At 41.6% G+C, this 20,900-nt stretch overlaps 3 protein-coding genes across 12 annotated transcripts; 1 reads left to right on the top strand and 2 right to left on the bottom strand.

Moving 5' to 3' along the window:
- Positions 1–1,152: 1,152 nt before the first annotated feature.
- Positions 1,153–16,946, bottom strand: LOC108042025 (transcription factor mef2A). 8 transcript variants are annotated; one of them, XM_017120120.2, is made up of 9 exons: positions 16,907–16,946; positions 14,381–14,902; positions 12,233–12,730; positions 7,066–8,299; positions 6,537–6,881; positions 5,357–6,474; positions 5,108–5,292; positions 4,297–4,409; positions 1,153–4,236 (listed from the first exon to the last, which is right to left on the bottom strand). In XM_017120120.2, the coding sequence occupies exons 3-9, from the start codon at positions 12,604–12,606 to the stop codon at positions 4,042–4,044; spliced, it is 3,564 nt and encodes a 1,187-aa protein (XP_016975609.1). In that variant the 5' UTR covers positions 12,607–12,730; positions 14,381–14,902; positions 16,907–16,946; the 3' UTR covers positions 1,153–4,041. The 8 variants fall into 8 exon arrangements, with proteins under 8 accessions (XP_016975609.1, XP_016975610.1, XP_016975611.1 ...); XM_017120121.2 differs by having other exon boundaries at positions 16,795–16,907; XM_017120122.2 differs by lacking the exon at positions 16,907–16,946 and adding an exon at positions 16,061–16,349.
- On the top strand, positions 16,871–19,014 carry LOC108042027 (RNA-binding protein with serine-rich domain 1-B). Of its 3 annotated transcripts, XM_017120131.2 has the most exons (4): positions 16,871–16,947; positions 17,065–17,237; positions 17,305–17,469; positions 17,933–19,014. In XM_017120131.2, coding segments are annotated over exons 2-4 (1,128 nt in total). In that variant the 5' UTR covers positions 16,871–16,947; positions 17,065–17,235; the 3' UTR covers positions 18,894–19,014. The 3 variants fall into 3 exon arrangements, with proteins under 3 accessions (XP_016975620.1, XP_016975619.1, XP_016975618.1); XM_017120130.2 differs by lacking the exon at positions 16,871–16,947 and having other exon boundaries at positions 17,930–19,014; XM_017120129.2 differs by lacking the exon at positions 16,871–16,947 and having other exon boundaries at positions 17,918–19,014.
- LOC108042026 (probable tRNA (uracil-O(2)-)-methyltransferase) lies at positions 18,912–20,651 on the bottom strand. Its single transcript, XM_017120128.2, has 2 exons — positions 20,366–20,651; positions 18,912–20,309 (listed from the first exon to the last, which is right to left on the bottom strand). The coding sequence occupies exons 1-2, from the start codon at positions 20,628–20,630 to the stop codon at positions 19,021–19,023; spliced, it is 1,554 nt and encodes a 517-aa protein (XP_016975617.2). The 5' UTR covers positions 20,631–20,651; the 3' UTR covers positions 18,912–19,020.
- Between the last annotated feature and the right edge of the window lie 249 nt (positions 20,652–20,900).

Here is a 20,900-nt window from a genome sequence, read left to right as displayed (position 1 = left end):
AGTCATGTGGAATTTTGGTAATGCCAATCACAGCCATATGCTGTGACAACCGGGGATTGCAGGCCCATGTGGGCATCTAATGTTGGCCAAAACGATGGAAAGCTATCGTTGAGTCGGTTAAAGACACTTTGAGTGTGGTTTTCGGGCGTGAAAGATACGCATTCGATTTAATTGATTCAAATGTCCCAATCAAGTGACCGTTTTGATTCCCTCTTGAAAGTCCACACTTTTAATCAGGTTTGGAGATTGGGTTTTCACATGCATCTCAAGGGGATGCTTTCCCAGCGCATGTCTTACAAAGCCCAAATATTTGTGTACTCAGCTGAAAAAATGTAATCGAAATAACTTTGCTACTTATTAATTAAAATTTGCTTTTGCAATATTCATGAATTATTAAAACACAGATTTGTTTTCAATATTACAATTTCGGTATTTTAATATTAAATTTAAACTTTTGTTTGCCCCAAGAATAAACCCTGCTGATTCTGAAAGGACTTCAGATCGAAAATCAATACGCCCATATCTTATAGCTTCCATAGGAACGATCGTTTCAAATTTGTTCTTTTTGAATACATTTTCTTATTTCTCTTTGTTTACCCATCCCCAAAAAGTATAGATAAACGCATCACATTTTATTGACGTTCATTGAATTTTATTGAAATTTTGCGAGTTAATACAAAACCGAAAATTGAAATTATTGCAATTAACATTAAAAACGCCCGCTCACCGTTACAATGCCACTGAAAAACGTTTGTTTAATACTATGGTTAACTGATTTACAAGTACTAGAAGAGTGTCTCGGTTCTTGTCTACAAAAATGTAAAATAATAGTCACATTTAAAATTGCATAAATTCTAGACAAGTGTAGATGTTATAGTATGTCGTACATATTTTTTTTTTTTTTTGGAGAAATTCTCATGCGTAAAATGTTTTTTATTTCATAATCATTCTTCTGTTTTTTTTTGTTTTTGGTTTTTTTTTTTTTGTTTTGTTGTAATAATTTGGAATTATGCATTATATGTTTTAAATTTTATTGCATTTTATGTAATTAAATATATATAACGTACATCACAGCAAAACTTTATAATTTTTTTGTTTGTGTTTTTTCTTGTTTTTTATTTTTGTTTTGTTACTATAAATATATTTTTATGATAAGCTTTTGATTTTGTTAAAATTGTTTCGAAAATAATAAACCAGAAGACAGGTAGAAGAAAAACTATTCGATGGAAACACCTAGTATTAGTGCTGTTAGTTCAGGATAGACGGAGAGGTATAGAACAAACCGAATAGCGTTAAATTATCGAAACCGGATTAAAAGAATAAATTGATTAAAGTTTTTTTTCTGCTTAGCTTGGTTGATTGAATTTTTTACATATACTCGTAAGTAATTATGTCAGTGCACGTATAAAAGGTATTCAATTCATGTATATAATATATTCTATATATATTTATTTGCTTTTATCATAACGTTCTGTTATTGTGACAAAAAATAAACTTTATTTGGGTTTTCGTTTATCATTCAGTTGATGTTCCTACTAATAAAATTCTAGAAAAGCACAACACCTTTACAATGGTCTTTTGGAAATACCATTCATATAGATTAAAAACAAGAAAGAACTTTATAGTCGAGTGTTCCGACTAAGTGATACCCGGTACTCACAGTCGTGATCCAAAAAAAAATCCAAAGCTTTCTACAAAATGGTCAGATTTGGAATATTTCATTGGAGCTAAATAATGTTTATCAATTATCTAAACTGTAGAGAGTGTTTTCAGATTTACTGATGCAAATAGATTTTCATTGAAACTTTAATTGGATTTTATTTAAAAGGGCTTTCAAAGACTACATATCAAACTTATTTTCTATCGGACATGGTTTTATTAATTGGACTTAAAGAATATCTTAACTTCCTTCGCCCAACAATACGAATACAGTATATGCTTGAACTCTAAGATTACCGGGTAAAATGAATACACACACGTTTTACACATACTAGGTATCAAGATTTTAGTAATGCATAGCTTTATTAAGGATTTGAGAACGTGGGGTTTGGGGCACAGGGAGTCTGGGTTGGGGAAGTGCTGCAAAACTCTTGCTATAAGCAACGGATGACCCATGAGATACGGCTTATGGCCTTCCCGAAGAGGCTAAACTAATGTTATGTATATCCATTCTCACAAAAAATCAATGCTATCCATAGTATATATATGCTATAAAAAGTTGTTGAGTTAGTTTCAATGGTTTTTAATACGAATGGAGGGCAGGAATCATTTCAATTTACTTGTTCTTCTCATTTCTCGTTTGGTTTAGTTCCACGTTAATTGGTTATGTTTATACCGATCGATCGATAGATAGATATAGATAATTATTGTATGGTACTCGTACTTGTACATGTATATTGGTAAAAATTGTTTGCTGTCGTTCTCCGGCTTTAAAGGCTAGTGCACGTAGTTCGCTTGAATCGCATATATCAGAAGGAAACTCTCTATATATCTGGGTGTGTGTATATATGATACTCGTAATGCTCGCATCTGATGCAATTTTAATAGACAAGTCACATTGAAGGAGGTTAAGGTGTGTATGTAAGTTAATGCTTGTGTTTAGAGCTACAGACGTTACAGTTCAAAAGGCAAAAATACTACGGAAGTGGATGGACTGGTCGGTGGGTGGTTGAGGTCACCACCGACGCACGCTTGCCCTGGAAAAGTCTGGTTACGATATTACGATATTTGTGTTCTCATAGCGATTGCATTATGTTTAATTACGCACACATCTACTACAAATACATTAATAAGCCCACCAATATACATATGTTTCTATGCCTGTATGCTAAATTCTTATATGGTTGGTTTCCCTCCTGTTAGTGAGTGTGGGTGTGTGTATATATGCATCTATATATAGTATATTTGCTGAAACGCTTATCGTCCTCCGCTCATCTGGTTTAGTCGATTTCAAAGATTGCTTATATGTTTCAAGGTTAGTTGCTTCCGTTTATAGTTACTAATTTTCAAACAGTAGAAACGAAAAAAATATATATACGATCTTTATCTTTATCTTTGTTTTTATGTTTTTTTTTGCTAGTGCAAGAAGAAGAACTTCTTCAGTGGGTTCAGTTCGTACAATTAGTATAAAATGCAATGCACTATATTTATGCTGGTTTGTTTGTATGTATGTCGTATAAGGATAAATATATTTAGTTGTTAAAAAAACTAAAAGTAATGGTAGTAAATATAAAATACAAAGAGGAAGCAGCGAATATGCAAGCCTAACTGAAAAGCAGAAAACACAAATCCAAATTACGAATATTCCGCTTTGCTTAAATATGTATTCTTTATATAATATAAAGTTATTCATAGGTATGCGTGTGGACAGCAACAATTCATGATACACAATTTCTAGTTGGCAACGGGCACTCAAAGTCTAACCTCCTGTTTATTTTTTGGACTTAGTAATCCTGAACCTATTCAAGCACTCTGAGAGCCAGCTACCACGCATTTGAATACATATTCGTTTGTTCGTATATAGTTGTTTTAATGGATTTAAGGATATCCTCGAGTGTGAAAGGGCAAAGAAAATCTATAATGAATTTTGTGCAAATCTTGGCTTATATACAGACACTTGTTTTACGGCTTTACCTTCTCTATACACACAAATATATATATATATATACGCTGTTTAACTATACTTGAAATCTTGGTGGTTTGCTTATATGGGTTACTCCTAATTACGGTTACCATTACTCACATACAAACTAATGTCTACGACAAGCTATTGAAGAGGCGGCGAGTTTCGCGAGGGCGTGGCCGAGGGGCGGAGCGGGTGGTTGTTTTAGGCCAGGTGGGCGGGGGCTTACAGCTGAGGAGGAAGCGTCGACGGTTTGGCAGTTGGATTCGTTGCGCGTAACATCAAGTGATGGCGGGTGGGCAATTGGCTCCCCCGCCACAGACCAATCATTCCTCCACCCCAAAGAACTCCACCACCTCGTCCACTCATCGTCCGGAAAAGCCAAAGCTGGAGGTGTGTGTAATACGATTACGACTGGTTTAAGCCGCTTGGCTCTGTTGGGGATTGGCGGTGGTTGCCGCAGTTGCGGATGTTCCCGCCACTCCGGCCGTTCCACCTGAAGTGCTGCTCAAGGCGGCTGCTGCTCCTGCGGTCGCCTGCGCCTGTTGCTGCTGATCGGCGCCATCGAAGTAGTCGGAGGCGTTGCCTCGGCAAATGGGGCAGGTGCGATTTGACTGGCGGAAAAAAATTACGTTATTGTCTAATTGAATTTATGTGTATTATTAGGTGCTCACCCTCAGCCATTTGTCCACGCACTTGGCGTGGAATTCGTGGGAGCAGGGCAGGACGCGCAGCAGCTGGCGCAGCTCGAAGTCGCACATGCACACCACACAGGATGATTGATCGCCTGGGGGGTGAATAGATATGTGGGTGAATATTTAACTTTGTAAAAAAAAACGTGTAGACCGTTTTCACCGCTTTCCGGTGAAGCCATAATACATTCATAAACTATTTATGCATTCTCAAATACTTTTTTATAAGAAACTAAATTTTCTAGATTTCCTAAAAGACAATATTGCATATTTTTGTACTTTGTTTGACCGATCATGAGCCACTTTAAAAGTGCAAACAAATAAATTTCAGTTCACCTATGCAATAAAAAATAGTTGCCTACTTTTTTGGGCCCCCTTTAAAGTTTATCAAGTATACGTAATGTTGCCCTTAGCAAATTATTGATAGTAATAACAAAGAAGTTCAAGAGGACTTAAATGGAAAACGTCTTCTCCTTCATAAAGTGTAGAATAGAAAATATAAACCTATCTGGCCTACCTGTCGAATGAGTAATATTTGCCTGTCATGCTTGTTACTGGTAATTAAGCACCCTTTAAAATTTATCAAGTATACGTAATGTTGCCCTTAGCAAATTATTGCATATCATAACAAAAAAGTTCGTGAAGACTTAAATGGAAAACCTTTTCTTCTCCATTAAATTTGAGAAATAGGAAATATAAACCTATCTGGACTACCTGTCGAATGAGTAACATTTGCATGTAATGCTTTTTACTGGAAATTAAGCATCCTTAAAGAACTCTTTGAATCACTCACCGTTATGCACCTCCGGGTTGAACTTGTAGCTGGGCAACTGATCGATCTCGTTGCGGGTGAGTCCCCTGGGCTTCGCTTCGCCCAATCGCTCGGCCAGGCTGAGCAGCGCCTCGTAGTTCTCCGTCTCATTGGTGTCGCCGGAGCTCAGGTCGTGTTGGTTGTACGGCGATAGCGGGAACATGGCCCTGCAAGAGGATTAAAGGCGGAATTAGGGATTGTCATACATCCGTTAACACTAAATGGACTCACAGGAAGTTGAGCAAGAAGCCCGGGTTGATGATGCCCGAGGTGGCCTGGATCTGCACCGGAGCTTGGTGGGCGGCAAGCGACTGGGGCGGCAGGACGTGCCGATGGCCGTGATTCGCCGGCCAGAAGCGCGGGATGCGGCGGTGGGGCGGGAATGTGCGGCGGTCCGACGAGATGATGATCTGCTGCGGCCCGGCGGACATCTGGGCACTGGCCTGGGCGGCGACCGCCGCTGCAGCTGCCGCCGTGGAATGTAGGTGGTGGGTGGCGGCCGCGGCCGCTGCTCCGCTCAGCGGGGTGATGTGGATGCCCGGCGGCAATTGATGGGCATGCGGATGGGCATGGGGATGGGCGTGCGGATGGCCATGGGCCCCGGGTCCCCCAGGTCCATGATGCCCATCCAGATGATGGGCTCCCGGCGCTTCGATGGGCCCCAGATTGGCCGTCGCTATGGCCACCACATCCCGCTGCTGCTGCTGGGCCGTCAACGTGGCCTGGGCTATCATCTGCTGGGCAGCCGCTGCTGCGGCGGCCATCTGCGCCTGCGACGGCACCGAAGCCACCTGCAGAGGTGGAGGAGGCGGGGCGGGGGCGAAGGGCTGCGTGTAAACGCCATGCAGGTGGCAGGGCGCCAGTCTAGCCTGTGCCGGTATCGGGTACGTGCAGAAGGAGGCCCAGAACGGCTCCGAGGGACGCAGCTGGAGGCTCACGGGCACCTGGTTTAGATTGAGGTCCACCATGAGGGAGGTCGGCTGCGGCGGGGCCGGTGGATAGCCCACCGTCTGCTGGTGACTCGGTGGCTGCGGCGGCGCCTGCACCTGCTGCAGAATGGGACCCACCGAGCTGCTGGCTGTTGCTCCGCCGGCGCTTCCTCCACTGCCACCCAAATCCCAGGGAGAACGCTGAACGTGGGGCGGCGGCACCTGCTGCTGCTGTTGCTGGGAAACGTAGTGGGGCTGGGGCTGGGGCTGGTGGTGGTGCATCGGGTGGTAATTTGAAGGCGGCTGCTGCTGTTGCTGCTGGGGGTGGTGCACCTGTGGGCCGTACTGCTGTTGCTGCTGCGTGGAAGTGGCTACGTCGCGCAACCGCGGTCGTCGAAGCGGCGGACTTCCCTGCTGCATCTGCAATAAGATTACCAGTTATTAAATAAGGTCTTTCTAAGAAGACTTATCTGAACACTCACATGAGCCATAAGACAGCGCTGCTGGGTCTGCGGACCGTTCTGGGGTCTGCCGGAGATGCGGCGACGCTTGCGCGACGGACTGTCTGAGTTGAGGCCTCCGGGTCCGTTGTTCAGCGACAGCGAGGATCCCGACAAGCCCGATCCCGAGGGCAGTTCTCCCATCAGCCCTGGTCCACCCGAGGATGTGGAGGCACCGTTGTTGTTTCCATAGGCCATGTGCTGGTAGTGCGATCCATTGCGTCCGTAGCCTCCTCCGCTGCCGCCTCCATTGCGCATAAAGTTGTACGAAGAACCCTCAGCTCGATCCCGATGATCTGGTCCACCCTGATCAGAGTTTCCAAAGTGCTAGAGGAGGAAGGAAGGGATTAAGCCAAAGATCATAAAAGATTCATAAAACTATCCAGTTACAAAATGAATCGAAAAGAAGTCATGAGGATTCCATACAGAATCATTTAACTTACTAACTGAACCTTAGATTTATGTGTAAACTTTAAAATCTTGAAAAATATTTTAGTGAGTATTCGCTTACATTATTCAAGTTCCTATCGTTGTAGTTGCGCTGGTGGTGTCCGGAATTGATGAGGCCGTTCATGGATGAGGAGGCGTTGTTCAGATGGTCGGACATGTAGCGTCGTCCGTTGTGGCCGTGTCCATTGCCATTGGAGTAGTCCCGCGAAAGAGTCGGACACAAGCCTCGCCGGTAGTTCATGTAGTCGGGTGGTCCGTTGGCATTACCATTACCGATTCCGTTCCCGAGTCCCCGGTTATTGTTGTTGTTGTTGTTGTAGCCACGCTGGTTGTGGTTGTGGCCAAGATTGGGCGAGTTCCCGGATCCCTGTCCCTGGCTGTGGCTATTGATGGGTGCGGATGCGTTATTAATTTGATGTTGTTGTTGTGGTTGTTGGGGCAGCATCGACGACGCAGACGAAGACGAAGACCCATGAGGAATTATATCGGTACAAGAATTTACATTCACAACATCAGTAGGATTACTATTTGTTGTTGGATTGGTTGAATTGAAAGTTGTTGCGTTGGTTGAATTTGAATTCGTTCGTGTTAGCGGGAGGGATTGGCGATTAGTCTGTTGCTGTGGGTGTGGGTTATGCAATGGATGGTACTGGTGTTGCGGATGGTACTGGTACTGGTACTGATGTGGGTTGGGATGATGGTTCGGGTTCTGATTCTGATTCTGACTACGTGCCGGTGGGTTGTAATGATTCTGATCACTGGAACTGGAGTTGGCGCTGGAATTGGAGTTGGATCTGGGGGATCTGAAGGACACTACTCGCTGGGAGGGGGGCGTGGCAGGACTTAGCGTTAGGCACAAGCGGGCGGAATTCAGTCTCACCAGGGAAACGGACATGGATCCGTAGGTGTGGGTCTGTGTTCCACTGCTTCCCGGACACATCTCGTAGTAACTGGGATAGGAATGCTGGTTCTGATTGGCATGGGGATTACTACTACTCGGGTTTCTAGTGTTGCTATTAGAATGACCATTGCTGTGTGTGGAGTTAGGGGAGTTTGGGGAATGCAGTGGGTACTGGCGATAGCTGTTACTGTACTGCTGTGGTGGACTCGAATGCGGGTGGTGGTGATGGGTGTGCATTTGGGGGTGGTGGGGTTGGCTTTGGTGTGGGGAATGGGGGTGATTAGTGTGACTGTGGCTCTGAGTGTGACCATTGTTGTTGCTGTTGTTGTGATGATGATGCGCTTTGCTATTGTTATAAATACAAGTTCCGCTAGAATTACTTGTTTGTACATCGCTGGATTTTCGATTTTGAGGTTTGCAGTTGCAGTTTGTTTTAGATAATATGTAATACATATATACGTATATATAGAGAGTATAATATTCGGTTGTACGAGATACAGTTGAAAATTGTTCAATCAAATCAATGCAGTAGCAGTGTGTGGTAGTATTAAACACAACCCATATATAGTTATTTGTATGCATAATACATGTACAGGTAGTAGGTAGTAGTAGTAGTAGTGGTGTATATATGCAGAGTGGTAGCCACACACATACGTTATTTATATAGATTTTTTTATTTTGCAGTAGTTTTCGGTTTTTTTTTGGTTTTATATGAAGAAGAAAGAAAAACGAAAAAGATAAAAATAATATATATGTAAATGGCAAAATGCAATAATTAGATATTAGTTTAATATAGATATATATATATAATATCGATATGTACACACATTTAGTATAAAACAAATACGTACGTACTAATTTGTTTCACATCGTTTGCAGATTTTTTCTATTTTCCTTTTTTTTAGTTCTGCTCTTTTGTTTTGAATGCATTTTAGGTGGAAATTTGGTTAGTTTGCTATTTTATTTATTTATTTGTTGCTCACTTTATTTTTATGCACACTACGCTTACCAAAAATTGAAATGGAAACGGAAATTAAAACAACGAAACGCCAATCGCACACTGTTCTTCACACTATTCAAATTTAACGTAACGGCAAAAAGGCAACTGTAACGTAATAGGCCGTTCTCACTAGCTAAACACGAGAGAAATACATTGGATACGTATATATATATTTGAGAGAGAGAGATAGAGAGAGAGTGCTGGTCATGCTCCAAAACTATATTAAAGAGAACGTAAACCGAAAACGTAAATAAACTGGTATAAAAACAACTCGTACGTAAGATACGGTAGGTAAGCTTGAGCTTTTCTTCAGCCTGTGAAAAAGCTTTTACGAATTACTGTTATTTTTAGCGGGGTGAGAACGGAAACGGAAATGGAACAGAACGGAGATCCAAAAGATCGTGATCGAGCTGGGCACACACCAAAAAGTAGTACTTAGGCCTATGTATAGTTACTTATGTACACGCACAGCAAGATAGTGGGGGAAAAGGGGCGTGACTGAGCGTCGAACGCTATAATTTAGTCGTAACTTAAGCCGGTGTCAGCGCAACGTAGTAGGTAGTAACTCTTACGGACTAGATGCAAAAGCTGCGATTGCAACTGGCTAGAAATCAAATAACAACTATTTATGTATGTACAGATGTGTTCAAAATAATAGAGGATATTTTAATGCCGTACTGAATTAGAAAAAAAATTAATATTTTAAATTTTCTTAATTGTAAATATCTTTTAAATCGGTTTTACTTTAAGTTTTTTAAAATCATTTACTCTAAATTAAAAAATCAGATTTTGTTTACGTGTTTTTATATTCAATTGCAAATTGATATCATTTCTATGATTTTGACAGGATAGCTTAATAAAAAAAAGAAATTCAATTGCTATTGTTTTAAACACAACTGTATAATAGTTAGACGACAAATTAAAGAGTACTTGATAAACAGAGTGTGACAATGACCATACAATGCTGTACTTGTTGTTATTGTTATTATTGTGGCTCGCTTAAAGTTACACACACACACAAACAGTCAGTAGTAGAAGAGAGTAGAAAGAGAGAGAGCGAGGAGTAAATCAAAAGAAGAAGGATATGCTCGAGCTATTTAAAAAGAGTTGATTTATCTGTTATTTCGGTAATTGGTCGGTTTTCATTGTATTATTGAATTATCTTTTTTGGTTTTTGGTTGGTTTTGGAATTTCTATAAGGTTAGTTTGTCAAACATTCTAAGCCGCAGTGTGCAAAATGCAAATAAATAAGTAAAACATTAAGCTGAGTTTGTTGATCATTTGCAAAACTCGACTCGGTTCGCCTCGACCTACGCAAAGTTAAGCAAAATACATCAATCAATAGTCGTCAATATACTTAGCTATCAATCAAGAAACTCAACTAAAATGCATCATTCATAAAATGTCGAAATCGAAAAAAATTACAACTAGTTACGGTACGGTTTGGATAAAGAGGAAATTTTGTAACTAAATTCATACTTGGCTTGCACTTTTCACGGTTGCATTTCACATATTTATCATCGCATTTATGTTTGTTCTTGGTTTTGGCTTTTTTTAGTATAAATTTAACGAATAGCGTAAAACGTGAAGCGACACTATGCGCAAAACGAAAGAAATTTAACAAAATTATATTATAACGTTAGATTAAATCAAAATATTGTTGGTGGGGGGTAGGTCTTGAAATCGGGGACATGTGGAAACCCTATCTGATGATTACCTATAGTATTCGAAGTATTCGTTTAATTTTGAATATAAATATTTTAGAAAGATACACTAGGGAGCTATATTATTTATTGAATCCTATAGGATTAAAATACTGACATATACTTCTCAACAAACTACAGTGGTCGCCCGCAAATAGAACACGTTAACATTAAAATCACAAACATAACCAGATGTAATTTTTTGTTTAAAAAAATTATAACAAATATTTGTTTTGTTTTAAGAAACTAAGTAATTTACGAGCGACAACTGTAAAAATTCGAATAAACATAGTATTCGTATGATTTATTCTTAAGCTGAACAACTCTTTTGACTATGATGCATGAAAAGCACTTACCCACCCGACTCGCATTATAATTGATTAATTGCTCACAGTCGTCGTTTGTCGAGCCTTCTTCCGTTGATGCGTGTTCCTTGACCAACCAATTAGAATTTACTATTGTCTACTGCTTTTCCTGCTCTAAACAAGGGCTTTAAGGACCCTTAAAGGTAAAATTAGTAATTGCCCAGACAATATAAAGACAGTGAAAAAGAGAAGGAGGATGGCGATTAAGGTAGGTCCTTGAGGATGTTCTTAATGGGCCAGAGAGAGACAGAGAAACGGGTGGGGGGAGAGATAGCATGCTGGTAAGTACTTAAGTCCGTTAGGCGCGCTTTAATCAAAAACAAGAAAAAGCGTTTGGGACAAAGAAACGACTACGAAACGAAAGAGAAATTGCTACTTAATAAGTTTGGATCGCCATTTTCAAGTGCTCTTCATGCATTTTCTTAGGGAACTGTTTGATTGGTCTTAAGTTTATGAAACATTGAACGTTCTTTAAGTTGTTACAATCGAAATCAAGAGTTTCTGATTCGGTTAATACGGTTTCTTCTACGGAACTTCACACTGCTCAAATTTCGTGTATGGTAATAAAAGCGGTTAGAGAATGTACATACGATAAACATTAAATAAATCAAAACTCAGTTCTTGCTGGATAGTATAATGTGGGTGTATGTACGAGTATGTAATGTTGTATTTGATGTCGATGCAGGGATAGTTACAACGATAATTAGTATGTATGACATAATAACTGAGTGTGTTAAGGGTGCCAATCTGGACGAGGAACATAACACAAAATGTACAGTACGCAAGAGAACGGAAGAGAGTTACAAATGATCGAGAAGTATAAACGGTATAACACTATATCCATTATGTGTCGCCATCAAGTTGGCGATGCAAGCGTTTTTTTTTTGTTTAGTGCTTCGAAAATTCAACGGTTAGGACCAATTAAAATGTATTTGGTTGCACTACTGAACGCGACATTAATTACAAAATTCTCCCTTTAGCCTAAAAGCGATTTTCGGGTTTTCAGTTCAGGTGTAATAGAGATAGAGATAGAAAGTAGATAAACTGTTCTAGTCGTGGGGGAAGTTACAAGGATATGTCTTGTTAATCATGGATGGATTTTGGGGGATTTTGGGAGCGGTTCGGATCGGAGGGGGTACGTTTCAAATTCGCTTTTTTTTCAATGTCACTTAAGGCTAACATAAGCTCGAGATCTCAGAGGATTTCAAGTGGGTAGGTGGAAAAATGGTTCTAAAACACAAGCGGCTCTCGACTCTTACCAATTCGGGTTTGCATCTTTGTTATTGACATTGTTGTTGTTGCTGTTGTTGTTGTTGCCACCGTTGTTATTGCTGTTGCCGCCGTTCAAATTAACGTTGCACCAAGGGCTGTGACCAGGTAAAAGGCTGTTGTTGTTGCTGGACCGCTGCTGTTGGCCCTGTTGCTGTTGTTGCTGCTGCTGTTGGGCGTGGGAGTGCGGATGTGGGTGTGGCGAGTAGACCATGCGACCGCTCACTCCGCCCCCACCGCCGCGATGCGAGCGGACCGACGAAGAATTGCGGGAAAAGGGACGCCGGCTGCTGCCCCCATGGTTGTTGTTGTTGTTGCCGTTGCCATTGCCCAAGTTGCCGCTGTTGGCATTCGAGTTGAGCATGTTGCAGTTGCAGTTGCGTTGCTGCTGCTGTTGTTGTTGCTGCTGCTTCTGCTGCTGTTGATTTTGCTATTCGACTTTCGACTGGGCGAGAGCTTTCTTTGGGCTTTTCTTTTTAATCACACAGCTGTGGGGCGGGAGTAGAAACGAGACGATTTGCTTATAAAGTGGCCGCTTGAACACTTAACTATGCAGCCCCGTTCCGTTTACAATTCGGAGAAATTTGGAGGAATCAAAAGTGATCAGAATTCAAACTACTTTATTACAAGATCGATCAAGATCCCTTTAAGGGAAAACTTATTTTGGTAACCCAAAAATAAGGAACTGAAGCTTTTAGTTATCTTATTGTTCGCCTTTAAATAATCCATTTTCGTTTTTTAAGCCTGATTTATTAATTTTCGCGAATTATGGAGGAAATGGAGAACAGGACTCTAGCTAACAATGGCTAAGATTTTGTATGTCATTTTTGGACACCATAATCGCTATCTATTTGTTAAAAAACGTTGGGAATTACAATTTTACATATAAAGGTTAAATTCGTTCAATTCGATGCCTCCAACTCAGATTATAATCGAAAACGGAAAAAGGTTTTTTAGCTCTAGAGTTTTATGGTTTTTGATTTGTTGAGTTTTTTTTTATTACTTTTTGTGTGTTTTTTATTTATTATTCATATAGGAAGTATTCTAAGCCCGACCCGCGCTCCAGAACAGAAAGCAAACAACCAACAAGCCAACATGCTCAATAACAAAACATTTATGGTTTCTCTAGTAGGCAAAATACTTACTTAGGCAAGGATAATAAAATATTTATATATGTGTATATATTGATATGTATATATACGTGTGGGTGTGTTTATGTGTGGATATATGTAAATATTTGTTGTAATCGTAATAAATAAAACAGCAACAATTTTTCAGTTTGTTTTAACAGTGTAGCTTTAATAGGTTGTCAATTATATGGAACTGAGATGAGATACGTGCGTGGTTAGTCTTTCAACTATAGATATAAGTACGATATAAATGTATATAAATTCATGTATTGGGGGTATGTGAAAAAGCTGCCGATACAGATACGGATACGATATATATAAAGTTAACAGTTACGGGTACATAGGTAGTATATATGTATGTGTATATGTGAGCTAACTCCGCCGACTCCGTCCGCCAATGATAAGTGGTAACGACAAATCTTACACTTCCAGCGTTTCCAGTTTGAGTTGTTAAACACGATAACCTATCGTTAAGCCGCCCCTCGCATATATACATACATATTTATCTCTAGATGTGTGTGTTTTACATGAATGTGTCAACTGAACAAAAACAATATTAGTGGTTCTGTTTTTGGGTTTCTGGTTTCGGGTAGGATGGATATGGATGGATCGAGGTTGAGGGGCGGATGACTGATTACAAACTTATCACTTATCGCCCGGCGGGCAGTTAGTACAATCGAAAGATTCCAGATCAAGAGAGCGACAGATAAAGAGGGTTACACTTAACGTACATGGGCCGTGTTGTAGGTGTGTGTGCTCTATAAGTAGGTAATATAAATACTAGGCGTAAAGTAGAAAACGAACATGTGCAAAGTAAAACAAACAGTGTGACAAAGTCGTGTTGTCGTATAGTATATAGCATAAATGGATGGGTTAGATCGATCGTATTGGAACCATTAGGAGAACAAAGGACATATACAAATAATTACAAGATGGCTAATCGTACTTAGTACTTCTTTTCAGTCTTCGATAATATGCTTAACAGGTTTACAAAAAAACAAAGCTTACAAACTAAAGCCGTTCGGTTTGCCAGTTGCGGTAGACCGTTGATAGGTTGGTTTGTTGATTGGTTCAGGTTGGCTGATAGGTTGGTTGGTTGGTTGGTTTTTTAGGCAGTTCGAGGATTAAACGTTTAAAAGTTGAGCTGAGCTGAGCTGAGGTTCAGGTGTGTGCAGTTTGCAGATTGCATTTGCGCTTGCGGTAGTTGGTCAGTGAGATTGAGATACAGATACGGATACAGCCAGATACAAAAGTGTCAACGGCACGGCAACGCAAAGGGCAGATGGCAGTCTTATGTGGTACACACGGTATTACACTTTCGCTTTAGTTGCTTTCGGTATCAATATCGCTATTTGTTGATTTTTATTTAGATTTTTACATGTGGCTATTTACGAGAGTCAATAGGGGAAACACTTGATGATCGGTATTCGTTTGAGAGACGTGTGTGTTAAAGAAGCGGGGCACGTCTGGCCGCGGCCGTTAACAATGCAAATTTACCACCAAAACCAGCAATAAAATATTGTATGTATGCTAAAACAAAGAAAATAAAAGTAAAAGAAAACATTGCTATTACATTCAGTTGAGAAACTAATTACTTGGGTTGGTTTAGTTTGGTTAGCGATAAATGTATGTATATGTGGGATAATATTAAAATATAGGTCTATATAAAGCCTGGTTTTAATTGCGGCCAATGAGTATTAATGCCAATGTAATGCAAATTAGACGTAAAAAATAGGCAGGCAGTACAATATACAAATGCTCGGCTATTATAACGAAAATGGTTGTAATTGTGGTTCCATATACAGTTGCAGTTAAAATAATAGTGCGGTAAACTATTGTTTGGCTTTTAGTCTCGGCCAAATGTTGGTTACTTGTATTTGTTGAAGTGGAGTAAAATATCTTCTAAGCATAAAGTTAGTGATAACTAAGAAAAGCGTTTTTAGTAGTGAAGAAACCTTTAAATTTGGAATACTTTAAAATCGTAATAAAATTTATTTTAAAATAGAATTATAAAGTAATTAATGACAAAAATGTAACGCATAAATAAACGGAGGCGCCGTAAGTACTTAAAATCACTTATAAATGTCTCTAAAAGTATGCTACAATATATTTTCAAAACCGGAAGTCCGATTAATCATTTGTTCTTCATACATTTCAAGATTTTTTGAGAGGTTTCCAACTTTCGAGTAATTTAGCTGCCCCATTTTTATGGATTTGTCACAGCACAAACACCCTCTTTGATCAGGGCCTTTGTGGTAAATATTATTATACAGATAAGATAAGTGAATTTCTAAACATAGATTAAAAAGCTAAATAAGGTGATAACATATCTATAGACGCATTTATGTGGCTCCCCTTCAACAAGACTACATATCCGTAATTTAGATATTATTTTGACCACAACTGAGTGCATGTTTAGCGCACGGAGGCGCAACTCCAAATTCAGATCGTAAAGCTATATAGCTAGGGCTACTATTCATACTCGGCACTTTCAAGTTGGGGTCACGCTCCGCCCTCTCAAAATTAAAACAATAAATTATAAAAAATATACGCATATACACACAAGCAAGCAGACGTCAAAATATTCGCTTTTCCCATGGAGTCCAAACTAACACACAATGAAACACTGAGAGAGCCCCCAGCAGAGAGCGGCACTGAGAGGCGGAGAGAGTGAGAGAGAGGACCCACCTAGCAAAATCTTCCTGTGTCTGTGTGGGTGCCACTCTTGTTGTTGCTATTGCGTAGTCATGGCAGTCAACTTCATTGAATGCTCTTTTTCTCGTTTCGTTTTCTTTCACACATTGATTATATGAATATAGTATACATATACCAACGAAACGTTTGTTGGCTGGCTGGTTTTTGGCAATTACGCTGCTACTTGGCGTTTCAAAACACGATGATGGGGCTAAAAATTTTATAGTCTCGAGTATAGACAAAGGTTAATTTGCATTGGCTGCCCCTAACAAAACTGCACTTTACACTCACACACATGCACACACGGGCAATGCAGCCAATCAGGGGGCGGGTATTGTATTAAATGCGGAATAATCGAAATAATCAGATTAATAATACTACACGCCAGACGCGGAGCTCCCGAATCGAACTCGACGGCAGACAAAGACGCAGTGTGGTAAAAAGTACCCAGACCAGACGGGCGCTCCTCTCTCTTTCTCGTTCGCTCTCTTTTTCGCTGCGAGTGTAGATATGGATGGAAAATCGAAACTCTGTGGCTGCCCCCTCCTCCCGCCCCACTATTTCTGTCTCGCTCGCTCCCCCGCAAGGGGTACAAAATCAACACAAGTTCACACACATACAGGCACACGGACGTGAACTCACAATGACAACCACTTCGTCACCAGCAGATAAAAAAAGTGCTGGCCCTAAAAACAATTGCGTTTTATGTAATTTCACTACATACGTACGTTACGAAAACAAGCACTATTCATATTACACGGTGGATACAAGTACTTGGTATCGAGTACGGATTGCTAGGCAGGAAAAGTATCTTGCTTTTTACGTTTTATGGGAGTTTACCTTGGATCGACCTGACAAAGAGTGTGGCCGCGGCGAGACTGGTAAATCTTACCAATATTTTCGGGAAAATACCAAATTAAAATACCCTAAATATGTCCAAAAAAGAAAATTTGGAATAAAACAGATTATTGTTACTTTTTTGTATTTACTAAATACAGTGGCATATTTTAATGCTCGTGTCACGGTCACACCAATCTTCACCGAAAACGCTACCCGGAATTAACTCCTGTAAAAAAAAGTAGGGTTTATAAATAAAAACATATTGGCTAGCTCTTTTAAGAGTGTGCTGCCCAAAACAACTGACCGCAAACTGAATCTTCAATAAGAAAATGTAAGTAGATGCGGGCAATTAACCCCACGAACGGCTGAAACATTTCGCTTTTCTCGGCCTCTCATAGGGCGCGTGCCCAGAGTCCAAACGGCGAGGGTGAGAAGGAGAAGGACAACAAGGAGAAGGAAGTCAAAGAGAAGGACAGCAAGGCGGTGGCCAGCAGCTCCTCGCGCAGAGACCGCGAGCGCAAACGTCGCGGATCGGCGTCCTCCAGCAGCGACTCAAGAAGCAGGTAAGTCAGCCGGCAAAGGTGTTCCCGACAGATGGTCCACATCTGCCACTCCAAATAAGGGTTATTTCCCAAAGGGCATTTAGTGTGGGAAAAGGAAAAAAGTGGACAGAAGGAAAAACTTGTCGGTCAGACAAATTTCTTTAAAGGGAAATTACAATTGGGGTATTTGATGATACCATCAGGACTCGCTTTTTTTTTGTAAAAAGTTTAGTAGTATATCCCAAAGTAAATCCTCAGTTCTTCAATTAATTTTCATAGGCCTTTCAACACAAGTAAAGGTTATAAGCTAACAATTTTTTTCTTTGTACTAACTAAATCCAGTATCTGGTTAAGCTTTCTTAGTTAATTAAGAATATTTAAAGATCAGTATAGTTTATTTTTATGCGAATCAAAATATAAGTTTAGGCTAAGAATATCATATACCTTTTTGAAATATTCACATTTCCAGCTCATCCGACAGCAGCTCTTCGCGCAGCAGCTCCGGCTCAGACTCGCGCTCCAGCTCCAGCAGTTCCAGTGACTCATCGAGCTCCTCCTCGTCCTCGTCCAGCGACTCGGATCGCAGCGGTAAAAACCGGCGGCGTGGTGGCGGAGCTGCCATCAAGGACAAAGAGAAGGAAAAACCAAGTGCACGATCCCGTTCCCGCTCTCGCACCCGTTCGCCCAGGCGGGTCTCCAAATCCCCTAGACCGGGCAGCAAGACGCGAAAGGAACCAGAGAGGGATCGTGAGCGGCGCAGTCGTTCCCGGGACAGAGCCCGCCGAGCTGGATCCACCGATAGGCCCGCCATCGAAAGCAATAACGTAAAGCGCGAGCGTTCCCGCTCGGCCAGTCGTTCACGATCGCCACGCCGTCGTGGACGTGGCTCTGTGGAGAGGACTCCCCCACCGAAGCGAAGGGAGCGTTCCCGGTCGCGCTCACGCACCCGTTCGCCCACACCCAAGCCGGTTCGCATTCATGTCGGCCGGCTAACCCGCAACGTGACCAAGGACCATGTGTTCGAGATATTCAGCAGCTTCGGGGACGTGAAGAACGTGGAGTTCCCCGTGGACCGTTATCATCCGAATTTCGGACGCGGCGTGGCGTTTGTGGAATACGCCACCGCCGAGGATTGCGAGTCGGCCATGAAGCACATGGATGGAGGGCAGATCGACGGCCAGGAGATCACGGTGTCGCCGGTGGTTATACCCAAACAACGACCCCCCATGATGCGCCGCCCCTCGCCTCCGATGCGCCGTCCGCAGAACAACCGCTGGCGCTCCCCGCCCCAGTTCAATCGGTTCAACAATCGCGGAGGAGGAGGTGGTGGCGGCGGCGGCGGACGTCGTCAGTCGCCCATAAGGAACAGGCGTTCACCGCGTCGCCGCTCCCGCTCGCCCATTCGCCGCCGGCGCCGCAGCAACAGCAGCGACAGCTCCCGCTAGAGGACACAACTCGTTTCCTAGTTTGTACAATGGACACACGATTCATGCCGATTGGGCACAGGCACTTTTCTTTATATTATAATCGAAACAATAAACGTGAGCAAGGGCCACACACAAACAAGCTATGTTAATGTATGAAGGAACACTCGGTATCCTCGAGGGGACATCCAAATGGGTGATGGAGCTTGAAGAAGCAACTACGCTTTTTTGTGGTCAGACGGGATTGAAGAATAGCCGTCGGTTTAGGGGTTCTTATCCCTATGAGATCGCCGCCGCAGAACTCAAATACCTCGTGTTTATTTCTCAGCAAAGTTTTGATGCCACCGCATTCGGATTTGATGCCCCTCAATTCTTCCTTGGTAAGGCTCTGGGCAATCTCTCGCATGGGCAGGCGACCTGACCACTTATCTTCTTTGGAGGCGAGGATTTTGTTGAATATCTTCAGCACCAGACCATCGATGATGGATTTGTCCACCTGCGTGCAGTTGCGAACGCTTTCCTCCTTCTCTCGCAGTTTAATTTCGGAATCTCCTGTTTTGTACTTTATTAACTCCTCCTGGACAAAGTATTCCAAATCCTTGCTGGTGTTCCTTTTGATTCCTAGCAGAGCCAAGCGTTTAGTGCTGGGTATTTTTAGGCGGTCTTGTAGCACCTCAAAGCCACATTCCTGTGAGATTTTGGTGACGTATTGAAAAAAGTCCTGGTAGGAACTTATCTTGGTGTTCCGCCTGCGGAACTTAGCTCCCGAGAGTTCATAAGGACAGCAGGGCAGTAGGAAGTAGTTGGTGTTTAAGCGCCCAGCCAAAACTGGGAGCCAGGGAGAAAGTTCATCCGAATGATTGCCAATTAACCAATCTACATCCGGAAAATCTAAGCGGAAGTTGTTGGGCTCAACTGCTTGTTCGATGAGGCTCTGCTGGGTTTCCTCCGGATAAAGAGACCACAGCTTTCGCTTCCTTATATCGTAGCCATAGCCCTTGTAGCCCTCGGCATTGAGGACATGCACTAGAAGACCGTTTCCGCAACCCAAATCCGCGAAGGCCTTGGGCTCGGTTTGGGTTTGACCCCATAGAACAATAAGATAAGCGGCTATGGCCAAATCCTCGTAGATAAACTTTAACGGATCCGTGGATTCTTGAGCTGTTTTCCAGTACTCAAGGAGACGCTGGGAATGCTTCTCTTTTAACTTCTTGTACAGGTCATTGTACTTCTCCACATTTACCATGCCCAATGACTTTAACTTTGATTCATCCTGTTTGGATTGCGACCAGCTTAGGAGCTTTGGTTTCAGAACAAATTCCAACCAGTTGGGGTTCTGTTTTGAATCCAGTACAAGCTGTCCCTTGAGAAGTCGCACCGAAAAGTCTTCGATATCATCGCTGGCAAATTGGCACTCATATTTGTTATTCACAAAGTCTGTAAGTTATAATATATTAAGAAAAGTGGATAAACCAATATAGATCTTATCCCACCCACAGTTCCGGTGGCCAAGATGTTCTCAGGCAGTTTCTTGGGCAACAGTTTGAATCCAATCTTTAAGCCTGTGCACGTGCGCTTGATTGGGTCTTCTTTCAGGCACTTCCCCAGTTCCTCTTCGCTGGAATCACAAAGTCGACCATCCTGCTGCTTCTCCACTTGGGTGATTACCACCTCGAATATCTTTTTATTCAAGGCATGATAGTTTTTGATCAATATTCCAATCGCCTGCCAGAACTGCGCTTCTTCTACTTCTGTCATGGTGTCGAAAGGAAAAGGTGACACAATCGCTAAATATCAAGTATACGTTTATTGGTTTGGTTTTCCTATCGATATTTCACTGGCGCGAAACTAATATTTTAAACTGAATTGGCAAATCTCATTATTTATTTCAAAGTAACTGTATTTTTCATATTAATAATTGTATATGTACGGTAATGTACATAGTTTTATTTATTAAATAGAACTCGAAACAAAATAAACAACTAGTTTCGAATAAAGATATATTTTTTTAAAAAACGATCCCGATGA

The sequence above is a fragment of the Drosophila rhopaloa genome, unplaced genomic scaffold, assembly GCF_018152115.1.
Source record: "Drosophila rhopaloa isolate 14029-0021.01 unplaced genomic scaffold, ASM1815211v1 contig_167, whole genome shotgun sequence".
NCBI classification, from domain to species: Eukaryota; Metazoa; Arthropoda; class Insecta; order Diptera; family Drosophilidae; genus Drosophila; species Drosophila rhopaloa.
The sequence above is the reverse complement of the archived record's forward strand: the minus strand, read 5'-3'. Positions and strand labels throughout refer to the sequence as shown.

Excerpts from the sequence above, each read along its gene's own strand:
- LOC108042025 (XM_017120120.2), bottom strand. The coding sequence starts at position 12,606 with ATGCTCAACTCGAATGCCAACAGCGGCAACTTGGGCAATGGCAACGGC. Across the intron at positions 5,293-5,356 it reads GGCTTCTTGCTCAACTTCCT|GGCCATGTTCCCGCTATCGC; the intron begins GTGAGTCCATTT and ends ATCCTCTTGCAG. Across the intron at positions 4,237-4,296 it reads GCGTGGACAAATGGCTGAGG|TCAAATCGCACCTGCCCCAT; the intron begins GTGAGCACCTAA and ends TTTTTCCGCCAG.
- LOC108042027 (XM_017120129.2), top strand. Across the intron at positions 17,470-17,917 it reads AGCAGCGACTCAAGAAGCAG|CTCATCCGACAGCAGCTCTT; the intron begins GTAAGTCAGCCG and ends TCACATTTCCAG.
- LOC108042026 (XM_017120128.2), bottom strand. The coding sequence starts at position 20,630 with ATGACAGAAGTAGAAGAAGCGCAGTTCTGGCAGGCGATTGGAATATTG. Across the intron at positions 20,310-20,365 it reads CTTGGCCACCGGAACTGTGG|ACTTTGTGAATAACAAATAT; the intron begins GTGGGATAAGAT and ends TATAACTTACAG.